Source organism: Dreissena polymorpha, chromosome 7 (genome assembly GCF_020536995.1).
Source record: "Dreissena polymorpha isolate Duluth1 chromosome 7, UMN_Dpol_1.0, whole genome shotgun sequence".
In the NCBI taxonomy this organism is placed as follows: Eukaryota; Metazoa; Mollusca; class Bivalvia; order Myida; family Dreissenidae; genus Dreissena; species Dreissena polymorpha.
In genome coordinates, this window is record NC_068361.1 from 1,042,041 (window position 1) to 1,062,377 (window position 20,337).

The following is a 20,337-nucleotide window of genomic DNA, read 5'->3' on the forward strand; positions in this document are numbered from 1 at the left end:
TACGTATGTTTGTTAATGTACCATAGCGCGCACATTTTTAACAATTACACAAATACTAAATTTAACGGGTTTAATTTTTTTTTAAATATTTTTAAGTGATGTTAAATTATATAATTAGTTGATTAATTGCTTTCTGAAATAAAACTAGGTAATGGTGGAATCGAGTTCAATAAACGTGTCAATTACGTCTTCGCTAATAGCTCTCACTCACCGCAGTTCGCTAGTTAAATTTTAGCGCGTCAAAAAAAAAAACAACAACAATAGTGTCAATTTTCAAAACGTACCCCTATTTGTTATCACAAAGGTATTGACTAATTGCTTTATTACTTTGATTGTTGACACGTTATTTATTACCGTCTATGTTGCGGCATGTTGTTCTAACTAGTTGCCAGCGCAAGTTGACAGTATGTCAGGCAAAAAAAGTAAAATCGTACGAATTATTCCATGAAAAAAACATAATTAAACATTTTTCCAAGTTAACCTTTCCCGACAATGCAATGTAACATATACATCTCTAAGTCTCCTATTAATTGCTAAATTCGAACGTATCCGCCATTGTGTTTGTTTAGGTTTGAATTAACGTTCCAAATCTCAATAGGAAAGGCTATGCGAACAGAGCCATACGGGTAGACTCGTGTCTACCCGTACGGGGCCGTACGACTAGCCACTGTCTTATAGTTATTTATTTGAGACGCGTCCTGAGAAAACTGGGTTTAATGCATGTGCGTATAGTGTCGTCCGAGATTAGCCTGTGCAATCCGCACAGGCTAATCAGGGACGACACTTTCCGCTTTTATGGTATTTTTCGTTTAAAGGAAGTCTCTTCTACACGAGAAGTAAAGGCGGAAAGTGTCGTACGCACATGCACTAAACCCAGTTTCCTCAGAACACGACTCATTTAATGTTCGAACACGTATATCCCCCGTTATTGTCGCTATGAACATGTTTTTGAAGGTACGTTTTATTATTCCAGAGAAAATTTGTTGGTTCTGGACATGGAAATTAAATATATGGACCATAAATACAATCAGGGCTTGCTTGATGCGATCTTTTATATCCAGAAAAGCAAGTGACGACTATTTAATAGTGCATTGTAGCCTGCGCGAAAAGTCACATTGCAGAAGGCTGGGTACCAACACCAAACGTAAACAAAGTTTGTATTCTTTAATAGAATAATAAATAGAAGATAACAAAGTTAATTTACAGTTTTTAAAACAAATCTAAGACACAATTTAGAAGAGGTTTTAAGTGTTATGTTTTCCTTGATACAAAAGTAAGCAAAGTCACTCACAGTGTAGATTTGTGATCAGACCTGTTCACTCCGTGTCAACATAGCGTCCATTTGAAGTCGTACCAAAATGACTAACACACTTTTGTAACCACTTTAGTCTTTGAATTACTTTCATAAACACTCAGTCTTCATCTCATCGTGTATATAACTTAGATCAGATTGTCTTTTGGCAGGGGAATGCATTTCTTAATAAGACAAGCACTATCAGACAATGCTCTGATCTTGTCAATGTCAGACTCCTATTTAAAGGGACCTTTTCACGTTTTGGTAAATTGAAATAAATAAAAAACTATGTTTCAGATTTGCAAGTGTTCGTTATACTTATGGTATTTATGAGGAAACAGTAATATTGAACATTTACCATGCCCTTAAATATCCATTATTTGCAGCTTTTGACGATTTAAAAGCTTGAAAATTATAAAGCGTTGCAATGTGAAAAGATTGAATAGTTTGGAGAGTTCTATTGTTGTTGTTATATTTTGTGACTCTAAGGAGATTGTTTATATAAAGTTTAAAATACATCATCCATTGTATTAGTCAATATAAACCTACTCCCTTTGCTATTTTTTGCTATGGCGGCTCTGGGAGACAGTGATATTTTTACAAATGTTCTCATCTGAGTCATGGGACTCAATAAATTGCAAATCTATGAGTCCCTGAATTAAAAGAATGAGTCCAAATATTAAAAAATATTATTTTTTGAGAAATTTTAATGCATTTTTGGGACTCACATAATTGAAACTTTGCATCCCCAGAGGTTTCTGTGAGTCCAGGACGCAGGACTCGCAGTTAAAAAAATCACTAGGGAGTACATATGCAGCAATAATGATATGCACCCCTTGATAAACACAATCGCAGTTTTGCACACAGATTTGGTGCTTATTATTAAACAAACGTCGTTCGTTACCAATTAAGGAAAGCTATGAATAAGCTTCAAAAACACATTTAAATAACCTGAATGGCAGCCTACAGACTTTATCCTTGCATGCAACCTAAAAAACACGATGATGTTTCAACAAACTTCTTTTGCTGACATGTTCATTTCGAAATTTGGAAAAGTGTAAATATTCGACACCTGTTCGACACCGTTATCAACTTAGATTACATCAAATGACACGATGTGCAACAGATTGGTGTACTGCAACCAAACAGATAGCAACACTTTTTGTCGACAACATTACAACAGTTTCCCAATATGGTGGATAGAGCGTATGAAAGAATAACAAAGTACAGTAATTATTTCGGACACTCAAAATTATTTTTTTTCATGTCCGAAAATTTTGGTACGAAAAATATTCAAAAAGTAAGTGTCTAAAATTTTTAGAGTCATAGCTCTATATAATGTTTATAATAAACATATATGTATTAATAAATTAATAAATGCGCAATAATTTAATTGTGTTTAAATAAAATCACTTATTCACAATCTCTTACCTGAAATGGTATATAAAAACGTTATAAAAAACAACCATACTGCTTCCTGAATACAATATCATTTCAAATGCTGTTGGGTGAAACCTTTGTTTGTTACCGGTATACATGGTTATCTACCCAATAAGGCAGTTGTAATGGTCCATTGCCCTCGGGGCATTATATGACAAGTTTTATGACCTTAATCTGGTAGTAAAACTCCATGATCCAAGGGTTGCAGATAAGCGATAACAGGGCAGAAATCTAGCAAAATAGCACCTTTAAAGGTACTGTCAGAAAAAATTGTAGTAATTAATTATTGACGAAAATCCGTATGTCTGAAAATATAGTCACGAAAAATAATTATTTGGGCTAAAAAATGGGTGTCCGAAAACTTATAGTTTCCAAAAACTTAGAGTAATTACCGTAAATAAAAAACAATTATTTCTTGCTTTAATGGTACCATTTGCATGAGTTTGTGCTTTAGACAGGTGAACGTTGATAAGTTTTTGCAGTATCAGCATTCCTTAGCATTTACAGTGGTGATCAAATTGTGCATGTTTGGACTGAAGACGGCCTATTGCAACTCTCTGCAACCCTTTGGGTTATAAAGCTGAGAGTTGAATTATTGCAACTACCATTGTATGAGCACGGATGGCTGAATGGTCTAAGCGTTAGACTTTTACTCTAGGAATCAGTGGTTTGAGCCTAATTGAGGGTTACTTTTTTTTCTTTCTTTAATTTTATTCTTGATTTTTACTGGAGCTCTTTATCCAATGTTTACATTTATAATCAATATAAAGCATTTGACGACAAACTTCAATACATGCCAAAATCTGTGAAAAGGTCCCTTTAAAATATGGCGCAGAAATCTATTATATATATTAAATAAGAAAAAGTTAACTATATTAAACTCTGATAAAATGACAACAAATCTTTATTTCTTAATCAAACAAAATATTTTCGGCTTTGATTATTGTTGTCTCTTACACATTGATTATTTTGAAAATTGCAGATTTGCTGATTAATTTCAAAACTTTGTACAATAATTGATTGGTTGTAACAATCAAAGACTCTCCTAGTGTTCTGGGGTAGGGGGCTAGAAAACAAAGTTTTTGCACATCCTTATTATTTCAATATTACCCAGCCAGAAAAATCCTCAACCACCATGGGGAATGAACCTGAGACCGCTCGGTTCTAGATCAGGCAGACACTACCGTGTTGCTATAAAAGCTAGCTCATATAGCAAGGCAGTATAAGTTCTCCTTATACCAAACCCTGCTACATCAATATTTTTCATCAGGGAAACATAAGTTTACCTAACAAATTGAGTTTCAATTCCTGATTACTGGTATGCTTGTATTCAGCATGCTTCAAGCCTTTGCTAGGAGAGCTCCCTCCATATCTGTCAGAGCAAGATGTCTGTGCACCAAGCCACCAACCTCCCCTGGACCTCCCGAGCGCGAGTATGTCCAACCCTCAACGGAAGAGAAGTATGAATTCATTTATTTAAGCGTGTACTGGTATGTGCAGTAATAAGTTATATAATAAGCTAATAAAGAGACAATAAGCAACTAACATGAAAAAGATGAATAAAACACTTGCAATGATGGTAGAAATCAAGGAGTACAAGTGTCAAATTTATGCCATTGGTTTTGTACTTAAAACCCTTACAAATATATAAACACTTAGGACATATCGGTAGGTACGCTTAATATCAGATTGCTTTAACATTAGTTTTTTAAATTATTGTTATTATTATAATATAATATCCTATTCATTACCCTGTTATTTTTTAATTAATGCTCAAAAGGACAAAGTAACAATTACTCTAAAATAAACTATGTTTTGTTTATTCAGTTTCTTTACTGAAATGAGTCCACATTTGTCATGGACATTACAATTATACTCTACCGATATTACAAATCTTTATTTTACTCTAAGAACAAGGTGACTGTTTATTGCATTTACAACCTTTCTGTTTCTTCAAGGTTGATTGTCCAAGGGTTACAAACATTCTGTTTTGAATGTTTAGCTCACAGTTTACTGAATTGAATTTGCCTCTTAAATATGAGTCATGTGCTGAAAAAACTGGGCATAATGCATGTCCGTAAAGTGTCGTCCCGGATTAGCCTGTGCAGTCTGCACAGGCTAATCAGGGACGACACCTTCCGCCTAAATTGGATTTTTGCTAAGAAGAGACTTCATTTAAACGAAAAATGTAACAAAAGCGGAAAGTGTCGTCCCTGATTAGCCTGTGCGGACTGCACAGGCTTATCTGGGACGACACTTTATGCACATGCATTACGCCCAGTTTTCTCAGAACAAGACTAATATATGTATCCAGTGCCTGTATTCATCGACCATTTCTAAGACTTAAGTGTAAAGAACAGACATGATTCAATTAAATCTTACTTTAGAGTTTGAATAGTTGCAGACTATCATTTGGGGCTTGTGACATAAACAGACGTTTCTAAATGAAGGATGATGTACTATGAGGTGTCAAATGTCAAGTTTGACTCAACAATAATTAAAGAAAATTTAGAACACAAAAATTTAAAGAGCGTTCTTTATTCTTAGAATAAAGTTAAAGAATTTTTCAGTGAATACGGACCCATTATTTGTCAACCTTGCTCTTGATTGTGAATCTTATTCTTTTATGACTATTTAAAGGTCAGCTCTAAAGATATTGAAGGACGAGTTCCGGCCGCTATTCACGGGTGAAGCAGTCGGCGTTGAAAAGGCCGTCCCTCGACGTACTGATGTTCTCATCATTGGTGGAGGTCTAGTTGGCACTGCAGCGGCATATTTTCTCAAAGCCCATGGGGAAATGTTTGACGTGACGATTGTGGAACGTGACTATGGGGTCTGTGAACACTTGATTGAAATAGCTTAATATTTTTATTTCAATTTTTCAGGTCTAGAAATAAACAATTCTGGTCATCTTTGTCCTTTCAATACTTCAAAGGCCTGTGAACATTCATATCATGTGTTTTCTCAGAAAATCCAGAGGCACACCATACATTTCGGGGCCATAAGCTATGGGCTTATTCCCAATTCTACTTGTTTCATATAATGATCTACTGATATAATGATATACCAGTACATGTATTATATCAATATACATATGTGATTATAATAATAACAATGGAATTGGACTGTAAAAGTAGTAGCTTTACATTTAGATTACTTTATTGCTATAAGGATGTAAATGTATTATATTAATCTATGTGATTAGAATAATAATAATGGAATTTGATAATGTTTTAGTAGTTTTATATTTCGATTATTTAATGGATATTGTATCTGTCAGTCTAGGAATGGATAAATATATAATTGATCATAATAATGTTGAAAATGTAAATTGTTATTTTTTTACATTTTGCGTTAAAAAAAAATATGTTAAAGTGATTTCTGAGCAATTTTAATCTCATGATCGGAATTTCAAAAAAATTGTGAAAAGAAAAATGCATTTGATTGCATTGGGATATTAGTTAGATGACCCATATGGCTACACGAAAAGCATGCAGTATTGTTATTTATGAATGCAGTACACCAGGGCCTCTACCATGCTGTCATGTGGTGGGGTCAGACATCAGTTCACCATCCCAGAGAATGTGCAGATGTCCATGTTCACGACAGAGTTCCTGAAACACTACAAAGAGCACCTTACTGTTTTAGGTGAGGGCAAATTGGCCCAATATGAGCCTTGTTATGGGAAAACGGGGTTTAATGCGTGAAGTGTTGTCCCAGATAAGCCATTGGGATGCTCATGGGCTTATCAGCGATGATACTTTTTGCTTATTGTAATTTTGGTAGAAGGGAAGTCTGTAAAAATACAGTTAAGGCAGAAAGTATTTCCCTGATTAGCCTGTGCAGACAGCACAGGCTTATCTGGGACCACACTTTGCACACATGCATTTAACAGTTTACTGTACTAGGTTAGGGAAAATTCGCCCCCATGGGGCAGAATAAAACTCACTACAGAAAATCTATTATTTCAGACAATACCTTAAAAAATGCAAGCTCTTCACAATGTCAATAACTTTTAGGACGTGGTCAAATCATCCAACTATTACGCAGAGGACTCAGATCTGAGTCGCCATTGTGTAATGGATATGGTTTCTATTTTCAACAGAGGGAAAACGTCTGCACCCCATTGTATAAACGCTGGTTAAAGTTACCGCTCGGTAACATTCAAACCTTGGTAAGTTTGCGGTTATTCAGGTATAGTAACCTTCAAGGTAACTTGATTGTATAAACACGATATACCGCAAAGTAACCTAACCGCGCATAGTGGAATTTAACCACCGGTAACTTTAACCAAAACATTCCTACAATGCTTTTTCTAATTATGTGATTTTTGCGCGAAGTGTCACGCTTATAAACAGCGACACGTATTTTTTTTTATCAAATTCATTTACAAATGAATTTACAATAAAATAAAGTGTAAATTTTAAGTATGGGTATATCAAAATGACCAGGGACAAATTGATAATGATGTCGGGATTTGCATCATTTAGCGGAATCCCTGGTGCTTCCAAACTGCAAGAGAGTGCTTACAAAGACGTCTATTCTTCTAGTTGTTTTAGATGTAACATAAAAATTATACATGGTCGTTGTAACATGCTAGACTATTCTTCTAATTTGGCTTATGTTTACAATAAACTTACTTACTTTCTTGTACAATAAGGGAATTTACCATAGACAAATAAATTTCTTGTACAATAAGGGAATTTACCATAGACAAATAAAACATTGTTCAAGTTTAAATATATCTTTGTATGCAGAAATCTGCAAATGCAACCAAGTTCACCAACGGCTATTATTTGTGTCGTGTTCTGAGAAAACTGGGCATAATGCATGTGCTTAAAATGTCGTCCCAGATTAGCTTGTTCAGTTCGCACAAGCTAATCAGGGACGACACTTTCCGCCAAGCTAATCAGGGACGACACTTTCCGCCAAAAATTGATTTTTGCTCAGAAGGGACTTCATTTTAACAAAAAATTAATTAAAGCGAACTGCACAGGCTAATATGGGACGACACTTTAAGCACATGCATTATGCCCCATTTTTCTCAGAACACGACACATAAAATAAACTGCTCCAGTTCATTTTAACAGCAGTAATGTACATAGAGTACATGATGTAGCGTGTGACGAAGAAGAAAGTTTATTGAGTTCTCATTTGAATATAATGATATGATGGCATAAGGGTCTTTATTTAACTATGCTAAAATTATTATCAAAGACCCTAGATGCAAACTCGTCAATTATTGAATTAAATGGATTATTTATGGATTTTAAAGGATTATTAAAGGTAAGATACTAGTTCGAACGTGTTTTGTTTTTTGTTTGCACTTTTGTTGTTCCCTGTTCTCGGAGAAATGATTTTAACATGGGCGCCATTGATGCATCGGAGCACACACGGCATACCCATAACAGAATATAAGAAACATGTTCTGTGCGTCCTTAAATTCGTCGTCCGAAGTCGGAAATCGTATTGCCCTGTAAATTAAGTCAAATAAAGTGTCAGTCGCTGCAATTTGTTGTTAACTCGTCAAAATTGTGAAGGTTGTCGATGGTTAGCTTTGATAATGTCGGACGTCGCGGCCATTTTGTGTAAGTAACCTCTCGGTAACTTGTACTTACCCACCTACGGAAGCAGGGTATGTTTTAACTGGGTTTTAACTGATCGGTATAACTAACCAAATTTTATACAAACGCTTACCGACCAGTAACCAACATGTTACCTACTTTTAACCGCCGGTATGTGGTTAACCGCCGGTTTAACTGTTATACAATCGGGTGTTGGTGAATTCTTAAAAAAAGGTTTTTTGAACTGATCTTAATCTTTTGTTGACAAATGGACCTTATATTTAACGAAGAAATCTTTCACCTGTACAGAGAATGAGAAATATGAGAGAAAAGGAAATATTCAAGAAATTCAAAATATGAAATTGATAGGGTATTTCTCTGATAGAATGCCAATGTATTTCTTGCAAAGCTGCTATCATTAGGTTGCTGTGGTGTAGTGGATATGATGTCTGCCTAGCGACCGGTAGGTCATGGTTTTGATCCCGACTCGGACTGTGTGATTTTTCTTAAGATCTCCCCCAAAGACACCCAAGTACTGGTTCTACCCAAGAAATGGGGTTGAGAGTTTTTCAATTAGCCTGTGACTTTGGATGCTTAAATTGTGATAAATATTTAGCTACCTTGTTTTCCAGGACAAGACCCCCCTCACGTGGACTTCCATCACCAGGGTTACCTGTTCCTGGCACCTGAGAATCGAGCCCAGCTCCTGCTGGACTGTGTCAAGATGCAAAGGTGTGGTGGTTTAAAGTTTTAATCCTTCCCCGCTCAGATGAAAAGTGAAAATGGCAATATGCAACCAGCCACTGCGAGTTACTCGCAATACGTTCTGGTTTTATGCTGTTTGCTGCCAATCAGAACCTAAGGGTTTGAAATGAAGCCTTTTAAAGTCGAATCTAGTAAGAAAGGTCTTAAATAAGACTTGATTTTCCAAGAGATAACACATGTGTCAAAGTGCGTATCTTAGGTTTAAAGAGTTAAACCCTTCTATGTTAGCTTGATTTCATTGAAAACCTTAGGTTTGTTAAAATTGTCTCTAATCTTTTTCTTAAATACAATCAGTTGTTGGTGCCTTTTGAGAATAATTTGCAAGCATTAATAAGGCATTCATGTTTGTTTATTATTAAAAAAGGAACACACAATGCTTATTAATGATTGCAACAAACTGGCATGTAAACCAAGAAAAATTAACTATTGATGATTCTGCAATAATTATTAAGGCGAGCTAACACCTTCCTTGCACATGCTACCAACAAACAGTTGAGTGGATACGTTTACCCTCATTGGGATAATCACATTTTTATCTAAGGAAGAGGGATATAGAATTGGCGTTGTCCGTCTGTCATTCTGTCTGTCTGTCCGTCATTCTAACCGTCTGTTCACACAATTTTAAATTGGCAGGGAATATCAATTCAATGAATTTGCTTGTCATCCATGAAAGTCACATGTCGCAATACCTTAAATAAGAGGTATAATTTACCTAGATTAAATGGGCTCCAAAATTTATATCAGAATCAATATAAAAAATCACTATATGAATCCAAACTATGACCACTCATTTACAACACTTGGTTTGTTTTGAATCATTTCATGATGTACAATGTTGTTGGGTAGTTTGTTTTGTTGTTACCGTTGCCTTAGTGAAGTCATTAGCTGTTTTCTTTCAAAAAATGATAATTGTTGTTGTTACTGTTATAGCTCACAACAAATGGATTTCTCATTCAATTCATGCATCCATTTTTCTGCAATTCAATGACCGATCTTCAACAGCTAGAATTTGTATGTGACTCGATAATGAAAATTGGGGGGAAAACTATTTTGTGGAACAGCTGTTGCTGAGAATTTTGCGCTGAGTTTTTAAAGAAAGCATTTAATAGACAAATGAGTATGAATACTTAGAGTCAAAATAATTATACTTGTTTGTCAAAGTTTGTTGTCTATTATTCCACGCCTGTAAGTTGAGAGCGCTTCTTGCTTATGATTTATTTATACCCCTAAGCGTCTCAACTTAAGGCAATTGGTAATTCGATAAAATGAGCTTCGTTCTGGGACAAATGGGCATTATGCATGTTAGTAAAGCGTTTTCCCAGATTACCATATGCAGTCTGAACACAGGTTTTTTTTTGGTCCGATTTTATAACAGAAATTCGGCTATGTTCCCAAAAAGTATACTTTTTTCCCAAAATGTGTCAAAAATTCCCAATTTCCAAAAAAAAAAATGGTTTTTTTTTTTTTTTAGGAAAGAAGTGTCTTATGCGTATTTTATCTCAATTTTAATTCAATTACATCTAACAAAGTATTATATGATTTTGTTCTTTTAATTTGAATGATTATAAAGAGTTATAGCAAATTTAGTATTTCCTTAATCAGTGGACTTTTCGTTTGGAATAAAAAGGCTAATGAATTTATTTTCCCAATCTCATGAAAATGCCGATATAAAATTCCCAATTCCAAAGCCATGGGCTATCTTCCCAAAAAGTGGAGAAAAAAAACTGGAACAGGCTTATCAGGGACAACACTTTCTGCTTTAATGGATATTTTTGTATAAAGAAAGTATCTTCAGAGGGAATATCCATTCTAGGCGAAAAGTGTTGTCCATGATAATCTGGGACATCGCTTTCCGCACATGCATTTAACCCAGTTTTTCCACAATGAGACCCACATTTAAAGGTATAAGTTTATCATAGGGCACAAGGAGCGAAGACAGTGATACTGTCCAAGGCACAGCTGGCAGAGAAATACCCTTGGATGAATCTGGATGGCATAGAATGTGCATCATACGGTACGTGTACATATGTAGGAAACAGATTTGTATTATGTTGCATGACAGGAAATTTCAAAGTGTTAATCTCCGCTGCTTTTTAGAAAGCTTAATTGTTTAGGTAGTAACATCTATTTCGTAAAAGTTTGGAATTAATATTTTAAATGTTACATGCATAAGTATGGAGAAAGAGATTGATTTTGAAGATTGTTCTAATTTTTGTCCATAAATGGCATTGTTTACTTTGTAATGATTTACTTATGACAGTTCTTAAAGCAGCAACAAATATTTACTATGCATGGAGTTGGTATATAGGAGTCACTCTGCAGTCTGTTTTTTGGTGGTTTACATAACTTCCACATTTCAGAATTAATAACATGCAAACTTACTTTTTCATTACCCTGAAGTTAGAAGTGCTAGACACTTCATCCCCATATATGCAGTGATCTACTTATTGATGAGTTATTTTGCCCTAAACATGTCTCATGAAGCAGCGTGAGTGTATGTCGAGTCATGTTTTTGACAAACCTATAGTTAATTTCTTTGGATGTTTCTGTCCAACTATCTATCTTGGCCAAGGCTATGATGTCGTATCCATCTATAAAGCTTGTTCAGTGGACATACACATTTCTTTGTTGTACATACACATTTCTTTGGTGGACATACGTATTTCTTTATTTGCCATACACATTTTCTTGTTGAGCGTACAAATTTATTTGTTTTCCATACACATTTATTTTAAAAAAATACACATTTCTTTGGTGGATGTAACCATTTCTTTGTTGGACATACCAATTGCTTTATTGAACATCCATTTCTTTGCTGGACATACAAGTTTCTTTTTTTTCATTATTTGAGCCGCGTTCTGAGAAAACTGGGTTTAATGCATGTGCGTTAAGTGTCGTTTCAGATTAGCCTGTGCAGTCCGGGATGACACTTTCCGCTTTAATGGCATTTTTCGTTTAAAGGAAGTCTCTTCTACACAATAATCCGGTAAAGGCGGAAAGTTTTGTCCCTGATTAGCCTGTGCCGTGCGCACAGGCTAATCTGGGACAATACTTTACACACATGCATTAAGCCCAGTTTTCTCAGAACAAGGCTCATTTGCTCCACAGGCACAGAGGGTGAGGGGTGGTTTGATCCCTGGCAGCTGGTACATGCGCTCAAGGGCAAGAATATACAGCTGGGCGTTAGGTACTGCCAGGGTGAGGTGGTGAAATTCAGATACGATTCTGTACCACTGTACACATCTGGTGGCATTGCCGAGAAGAAGAGAATCCTCGGAGTGGATGTAAGTGGAGTGTAACCTGAGTTTTTTGGTGGATGTGAGTGAAGTGTTTCCTGAGTTTTGGAGTAAAATGGGAGTGGTTTGTATCCGGAGCTTTGGAGCTAGTGTGCATGTTACCTAAGTTTTATGGTTGATGTAAGAAGAACGTAGCCTGAGTTTTGGCGTGTAATGTGACTGCATTCTATACTACCTGCGACATCTCTCCGTTTCTATCATCTGTATATGAGTGGATTAGCAAATTTCCAGAATGTGCATACACTTGGATATACTCTTTGGAATATTTGAATTATTTGTAAACAGCTTTTACTTTCTTGAATTAAAAAATGTCATGTTGAACATAATAAAATTATAATTGTTTGAATATCCAACACTCGAAAAAGTTGAGTATATGAACATAGCTACTGTCACGTCTAGCCAATAAACTTTATGAAGATTTTTGTGTATGTTTAGTGGAAGCATATGATGCACATGTTTCTGCCAAATGAAAATAGTTCTTTAAATATCCCATCTTAGGATATGCATAAGCACACAGGTTAGTTGATGAGCAACATCTGTGGACAGGATAATATGGATGGTGGGGTGGGGGTTGGGGGGGGGGGGGAATCATGAGTTTTGAATTTGATGATAGTGGGGTTTAATTTGAGTTTTGGAGTGGATGAGATTTGAGTGTTACCTGAGTTTTGGAGTGAATTTAGTGGGGTATTTTTAGTGTTGAAGTTGAGGGTGGTAATTAAGTTTTTATGGTTTATGTGAGTAGAGTATTACCAAAGTTTTAATTATAAAAAAATTTGGGGGGAGCATATAATCGCCGCTTCGTCTGTCCGTGCGTGTGTCTGTCCGTGCACAATTTTTGTCCGGGCTATTTCTAAGCAACTAGTGACCGGAATTCAATGAAACTTTATGGGAAGCTTCACTACCAAGAAAAGATGTGCATATTATCAGCCAGTTCTGGTCTGATGATTTTTCACAGAGTTATGGCCCTTTGAAATTTTCCATTAACTGTACATATAGTGCAATTCTTGTCCGGGCTATTTCTCAGCAACTAATGACCGGAATGCAATGAAACTTTATGGGAAGCTTTACTACCAAGAGGAGATGTGCATATTATCAGCCAGTTCTGGTCGGATAATTTTATCACAGAGTTATGGCCCTTTCAAATTTTTCATTAACTGTACATATAGTGCAATTCTTGTCCGGGCTATTTCTCAGCAACTAATGACAGGAATTCAATGAAACTTTATGGGAAGCTTCACTACCAAGAGGAGATGTGCATATTATCAGCCGGTTTTCGTCGGATGATTTTTCACAGAATTATGGCCCTTTGAAATTTTCCATTGTTCATATAGTGCAATTCTTGTCCGAGCTATTTCTCAGCAATATTTTACGGGAATTTAATGAAACTTTATGGGAAGCTTCATTACCAACAGAAGATGTGCATATTATCAGCCGGTTAAGGTCGGATGATTTTTCACAGAGTTATGGCCCTTTGAAATTTTCTATAAACTGTGCATATAGTGCAATTCTTGTCAGGGCTATTTCTCACCAACTACTGACTGGAATACAATGAAACTTTATGGGAAGCTTTACTACCTTGAGGATATGCGCACGTTATTAGTGGGTTCTGGTTAGATGATTTATTTAGAGAATTATGGCCCTTTGAAATTTTTAAGTTGCTAAACCATCCATCGTATTATTTTGTCCAAAGTTATGCCCCTCATGACGTTTCCTTTTATCTGAATATATAGTGCAATATTGTGACAAAGAAACCTTTGGGGAGCATCACCCGTCTCCGACTGTTTCTTGTTATTGATCGGTTATCAGTAATATTGCCTGTAGGTTATGCTTTCGCAAATAAATTCATTCTATATTCTATATATATATATTCTATATAAAATGAGCTAGATATCAGTTTTATCTATGATAAAATCTATAATCCAATATGTCACTAGGTGTATACATTATAAGAAAGATAAGGCCATAAACTTTAGAAAGATCACCATTAAAGAAAATTGTATTTGTTGTTACTCAAAATATTTACCTTCAAAATAATACACAACTGTTCTTGCCAACATGTTGTTGTTGAGCACAATTACATAATGTAAAACGTGTGAGGCTATAGGCGCCACTACAAGTAAAGTAGTGACAATATGGACTTCTTATTGCCAACATATATATTTACCTTTAATGTGATACCAAAACCAACAGTTGATCAGAAGAACCATACTTGACTTGTGTTTTACCTGTATACTTGTATTTGTTCAAAGGTGTGTATGCTGCTTAAAAATGATTTTAATAACAAAATTATATGTATGTTTTATTCATTCACATTTAATAATTTAACAAAAGCTTGCAAAAGATGTTTCGCCACATCTATGGAGTGATTTTAGAACATGCAGTTCACAATGCATCAAAATATGAAAGACGAGATAAAAGAAAGATGCGATATTAACAACAATGCCGATATCTCCCTTGAACATTACTTGTATCGATTTTAACCCCATCATGCATATAGTTTGTACGAAACTGCATATTTTACAAGCAGGGTATTCAATATTTATACAGAGAAAACCTTTTCCCAGCACATGGACAAACTTTGATTACAGGTCACTGTAACTATTGTAGGTTGACCATCCGGATGGAAAGCGATACGGGTGCGATGCAGCGGTAATCATTAACAGTGCGGGCCCATGGGCTGGGGAGGTAGCCCGAATGGCAGGAATAGGAGTGGACGTGTTCCCAGAATTACCCGTGGAGCCGAGGTACTGTATTTCTCATACTGCTCTTTTGAATCCATCATCAGTATAATACAAATTGCTTAATTTTCGCATGCACGACATAATTGTGTAGCATATTGTGTTTGTTTTTTTTTGGAATGCAGTAGTCAAAGAGTCTTGTAACGATTCAATGAAATCAAAAGATTTCAAAAGCGGAGGGATATTGTTTTGGCGTTGACCGTCCGTCTTTCCGACTTTCCATCCGTCCGTCCGTCCAGAGCCATATCTTGGAAGTGCTTTGGCCGATTTCATTGAAACTTGGTATGAGTATGTATATGGATAAGAGGATGATGCACGCTAAATGGCATTGTACACCATCTGTTAATAACAGAGTTTTGGCCCTTTGTATCTTGAAAAATGCTTTTTTGTGTGTGTAAAATATAATACTTTTGTGTCCAGAAGCACATTGGCGGGGGATATCAATTCAAAGAATTTGCTTGTTTATATTTTATTTTTTATTTTTGTTATAGCATAATTTGCAAAAAAGGTACTGGTATTAATTGATTAGGTAGATAGATCTCATGGTAGGGAAGTGCAGTGCGTAATGACCATAATTCTTACCATATTGTAAGGTCATTGCCCTTTATTTAATTCTTAATACAGATGTGAGGCATATAGATATTTGCCTGTCCGTTCATTCGTTTTTCAGTTTTTCGATACCAGGTTAACACAAAATGACAAATCAGGTTTTTTTATAACAAAGCTTTGATTCTTGCATTTGATGTCTGTGAACACTATCAACCCTCCAACATCATTTTGCCTCTCTTTGACATTGACATTGATTGTCATTTTGACTAAGACTAAATCAGAGGGTTCAAATTATCAACAGCAGCATATCACCGTCTGGTATTCACATGGGTATACAATGACCAAACTATTGTTTGGAAAGATGTGAAAGAAAGCTGAGTCGAACTTCAATAATATGTACAGATTATTTCAACTACAGTGTATATTTGTTTTATGTCACTGAAAAAACAATACAACACTAAGATAAAATCAACAAAATATGTACATAAAAATTCTTTAAAATGTTTTAAATCCTGACAGAAAGCGGTACGTGTACACGATACACTGCCCAGATGGTCCCACTCTGGATTGCCCGTTTCTGATTGACACGTCCGGGGCGTACATACGTAGAGAGGGCCTGGGTGGGAACTACATCTGTGGGGCATCTCCATCAGAGGTAAGTGTGGATTTTATCAGCTTACCATCTATTATATAACCAGTTTTAATTAACAATTTAAAACATTATTCATAATTTTAGCATTGCCCCCAAACTTTAACCTTGGTAAATTTAACAAATTTATGGTAAATTGATTCAACCACAGGGTCCATATGGCCAGATGGTCTACTTTCATTTTTTTCTAACAGGAGGCAGAGCCTAGCATTGCCAATCTTGATGTAGATTACGAATTCTACCAGGAGGTCGTGTGGCCCAGCATTGCTCACAGGGTACCAGCCTTCAACAACTCTAAGGTATCAGCCAACAGGCAGTGCAAAACTAAAATACCTGATAGTGATACAGATATTCAGATATTGAATACTGAAGGTGTTGTCCCACTTGATAAAATGATTTGAGCAGAAGTCTGATATTGTTTGGCCATGATTGACTCTAGAGGCAGGGTTTTACGGGAGGCGATATTTTGCGTCAAATACGCATAAAATGCCAGTCAGGACCAGTCATTTTTGTTAATTTGTGTCCCATGGGACGCACAATCATTTTTACGTATTGGTTCTCGTAATATCAACAAGAAACTCTGAAAGACAACTGCAGTACGTTATTTTCTAGAAGGATGTACGAGTTGTCTCGCTTGTTGATTTATCGACCGATCGTGTTATCGTGCACCTGCTGTTGCTAGGTGCAAATTCCGTATTGAGATTAAATTGTGTAAATGATTGTGAGCTATTTAGGTCGCTATGAAAGAAAAGCTAACTGAGGTTACGAAAGCTTATTATATGGCAAGCAAGATTAAACTATAAAAATACATACAATCTTTAATTTTATAGGTGTGCGTTAAGTCTCAGCTATTGTTTACGTAAATAATCGTTTACTATACATACTAATAACTAATTGACTTTGGCACAGCCAGCATATTATGCATACATTTGCTGCTTGTAACTCAAATGGCATGCATTTAAATATTCCCTTTTTTGTCTTCAAAAATGTCAAAACAAGGTGACCTACGAGCATTTTAGGGCCATGGACGTGTGAATGACAGGAGTGCTATACTACTTTCATATCACTAAGTTATATTGGGACCCCCATTTTTATTGACAGGACCCCTGAAAATTATTAACTAGAGTCCTAGGGACCCCTAAAATTTGACATGAATGTAAAACCCTGTAGAGGCATATAAATCACCAACAGGGAAGAAGGTAAGGGTCAATATTAGGTCAAAGGTAAAAAATAAGAAAATGTATTCTACGTACTTTGTCATACATCAAGTCCCTGGATGAAAGATCATGGTCACAATGCAAAAGTCAGAATTCAGATTTTTGCAATATTTCTCAAACAAATACATTATTAACAATTAAGAAATTATCGTTGCAGAAAATCCATATAATGAACTGGTACATATGTGAAATAAGCTCATCATCATGTATAATCATTCTTTGTTTTTATGCCAAATTTGCATTTTATTTAGCTCAAATGTGCCTGGGCTGGTTACTACGACTACAACACAGTCGATCAGAATCTCATAATTGGCTCGCACCCGGAGTACCGTAACTTCCTGTTTGCCAACGGCATGAGCGGACATGGCGTACAGCAGGGGCTAGCTATTGGACGCGCATTGTTTGAGTATATCTACTACTCCAAGTATAAGACCATAGACCTCTCCATGTTTGACTTTGCGAGGTTTGCAGAGAGAAGACCTATTCTAGAACAGGCAATTGTTTAGCAGTATTTTGGTGGGTTGTGACTTTCTATTTTACTCAAGGATGATTTTAAGTTGAATTTTTGACTGAAGTATCGTATGAAATCTCACATTTTCCACAGATGAATGCTCATGCTTGTTTTTTAATTATCACCAAAAGTGATACAAATTTAGTGGTCCTCATGTAAATTATCTCGATTTTTTTTTTATATGGATGGTATCTGTTACAGGTTTAAACATTTATTGAATCGCTCTTGAATATTTTTTATGAATTAATGATGCAAATATGAGAAACAATTTTAAAATGAATCGTTTACCAATTGTCACCAAGAAGTGTTGAGTTGTTCCTACATGTAACTTGTACCATACAAACATGAAAAATGTAGATTTTAAAAGTATGTACTATTGTATTATGTGTTTGTTAAAGGGTTGTAAACAGTTCTCTTCACAGAAACATCAATATTATTCAACGCCATGTAATTTTTTTATACTTGCCTTTTTAGCTCATCTATTTTTTGAAAAAAAATTATGAGCTATTGTCATCACCTTGGCGTCGGCGTCCGGTAAAGTTTTGCGTTTAGGTCCACTTTTCTCAGAAAGTATCAATGCTATTGCATTCAAACTTGGTACACTTACTTACTATCATGAGGGGACTGGGCAGGCAAAGTTAGATAACTCTGGCGTGCATTTTGACTGAATTATGTGCCCTTTTTATACTTAGAAAATTGAAAATTTTGGTTAAGTTTTGCGTTTAGGTCCACTTTTTTCAGAAAGTATCAATGCTATTGCATTCAAACTTGGTACACTTACTAACTATCACGAGGGGACTGGGCAGGCAAAGTAAGATAACTCTGGCGTGCATTTTGACAGAATTATGTGCCCTTTTTATACTTAGAAAGTTGAAAATTTTGGTTAAGTTTTGTGTTTAGGTCGATTTTATTCCTTAAGTATCAAAGCTATTGCTTTCATACTTGCAACACTTACTAACTATCATAAGGGGACTGTGCAGGCAAAGTAATGTAACTCTGACTGGCATTTTGACAGAATTATGTGCCCTTTTTATACTTAGAATATTGAAAGTTTGGTTAAGTTTTGTGTTTTGGTCCACTTTACCCCTAAAGTATCATAGATATTGCTTTCATACTTGGAACACTCGCAAACTATCATAAGGGTACAGTAAAAGGACAAGTTGCATAACTCTGGATGTCATTTTTACGGAATTATGGCCCTTTTTTGACTTAGTAACTTTGAATATATGGTTACATTTTGTGTTTCGATCCACTTTACTTCTTAAGTATTAAGGCTATTGCTTTCAAACTTCAAATACTTTCATGCTATCATGAGGTTACTGTACCTGGCAAGTTGAATTTTACCTTGACCTTTGAATGACCTTGACTCTCAAGGTCAAATTATTAAATTTTGCTAAAATTGCCATAACATCTTTATTTATGATTAGATTTGATTGATACTTTGACAAAACTACTCTTACCTGACATACCACAATAGACTCAACCAAACCATCGCCCGTGCCCCCCCCTCCCCCCCCCCGAATCCCCCCCCCCCCCCGAATCCCCCCCCCCCTTTTTTTTTTTTTTTTTTTTTAAGATCATCTCACAAATGACCACCACACCCTCACACCCTCACACTATACCCCCCACCCCCACCCCACCCCCCTCCCCAATTTTTTTTTTTTCAACGGTTAAAAAACAAAACTATTTATTTTTATTATTTTATGTTTGAAATACCGTCCAACCATCACACCCAAGAATCACCCCCCACCCCCCCCCCCCTCCCCCCACCCGAATCACCCCCCCCCTAATTTTTTTTTTTTTGTTTTTAAGATCATCTCACAAATTACCACCACACCCTCACACTATACCCCCCCCACCTCACCCCCCCCCCAATTTTTTTTTTAAACGGTTAAAAAACACAAATATTTATTTTTATTATTTTATGTTTGAAATACCGTTTAAATCACATGTATGTATTTTTTTTAGAATGTCTCTCAAAATTGCGTAATATCGATTAGTGCAGTATTCCAGGATTAATGAGTCAATGACCATTTGACATTTTGTAATTTGCACAGCAACATTTTAATATAATACAAAACAAATTTAATACAACAAATATAAAACATTGATCTTGATGAGAAACTTAACTTATTAATTGTCCATGCGTTTGTATCCGTTTCTATACAATATGTATTAAAAGATCTTTGGCATGTGCGCTAAGATGCTTCAATATATAGAATAAAAAAAAAACAAGGACAACTAAATCTCGGAAATGTGAAGAGTCTTTTTATAAGATCATTTTTTTTAATTTTTTTTTTCTGAGGGATTTTTA

The 20,337-nt window shown here is 35.6% G+C and overlaps 1 protein-coding gene across 2 annotated transcripts; it reads left to right on the forward strand.

Moving 5' to 3' along the window:
• The first annotated feature begins 1,103 nt into the window (after positions 1-1,103).
• Positions 1,104-19,525, forward strand: LOC127840161 (FAD-dependent oxidoreductase domain-containing protein 1-like). Of its 2 annotated transcripts, none has more exons than XM_052368651.1 (11): positions 1,104-1,153; positions 4,069-4,194; positions 5,375-5,567; positions 6,253-6,382; positions 8,931-9,030; positions 10,983-11,077; positions 12,172-12,347; positions 14,967-15,103; positions 16,166-16,301; positions 16,490-16,594; positions 17,764-19,525. In XM_052368651.1, the coding sequence occupies exons 2-11, from the start codon at positions 4,070-4,072 to the stop codon at positions 18,016-18,018; spliced, it is 1,452 nt and encodes a 483-aa protein (XP_052224611.1). In that variant the 5' UTR covers positions 1,104-1,153; position 4,069; the 3' UTR covers positions 18,019-19,525. The 2 variants fall into 2 exon arrangements, with proteins under 2 accessions (XP_052224611.1, XP_052224610.1); XM_052368650.1 differs by having other exon boundaries at positions 1,110-1,144.
• The last annotated feature ends 812 nt before the right edge of the window (positions 19,526-20,337 follow it).

Bases quoted from the DNA above. Each gene is read 5' to 3' on its own strand.
- LOC127840161 (XM_052368651.1), top strand. From the start codon at position 4,070: ATGCTTCAAGCCTTTGCTAGGAGAGCTCCCTCCATATCTGTCAGAGCA. The intron at 5,568-6,252 runs GTCTGTGAACAC...TTATGAATGCAG, and splicing joins TTGTGGAACGTGACTATGGG to TACACCAGGGCCTCTACCAT. The intron at 11,078-12,171 runs GTACGTGTACAT...TTTGCTCCACAG, and splicing joins CATAGAATGTGCATCATACG to GCACAGAGGGTGAGGGGTGG.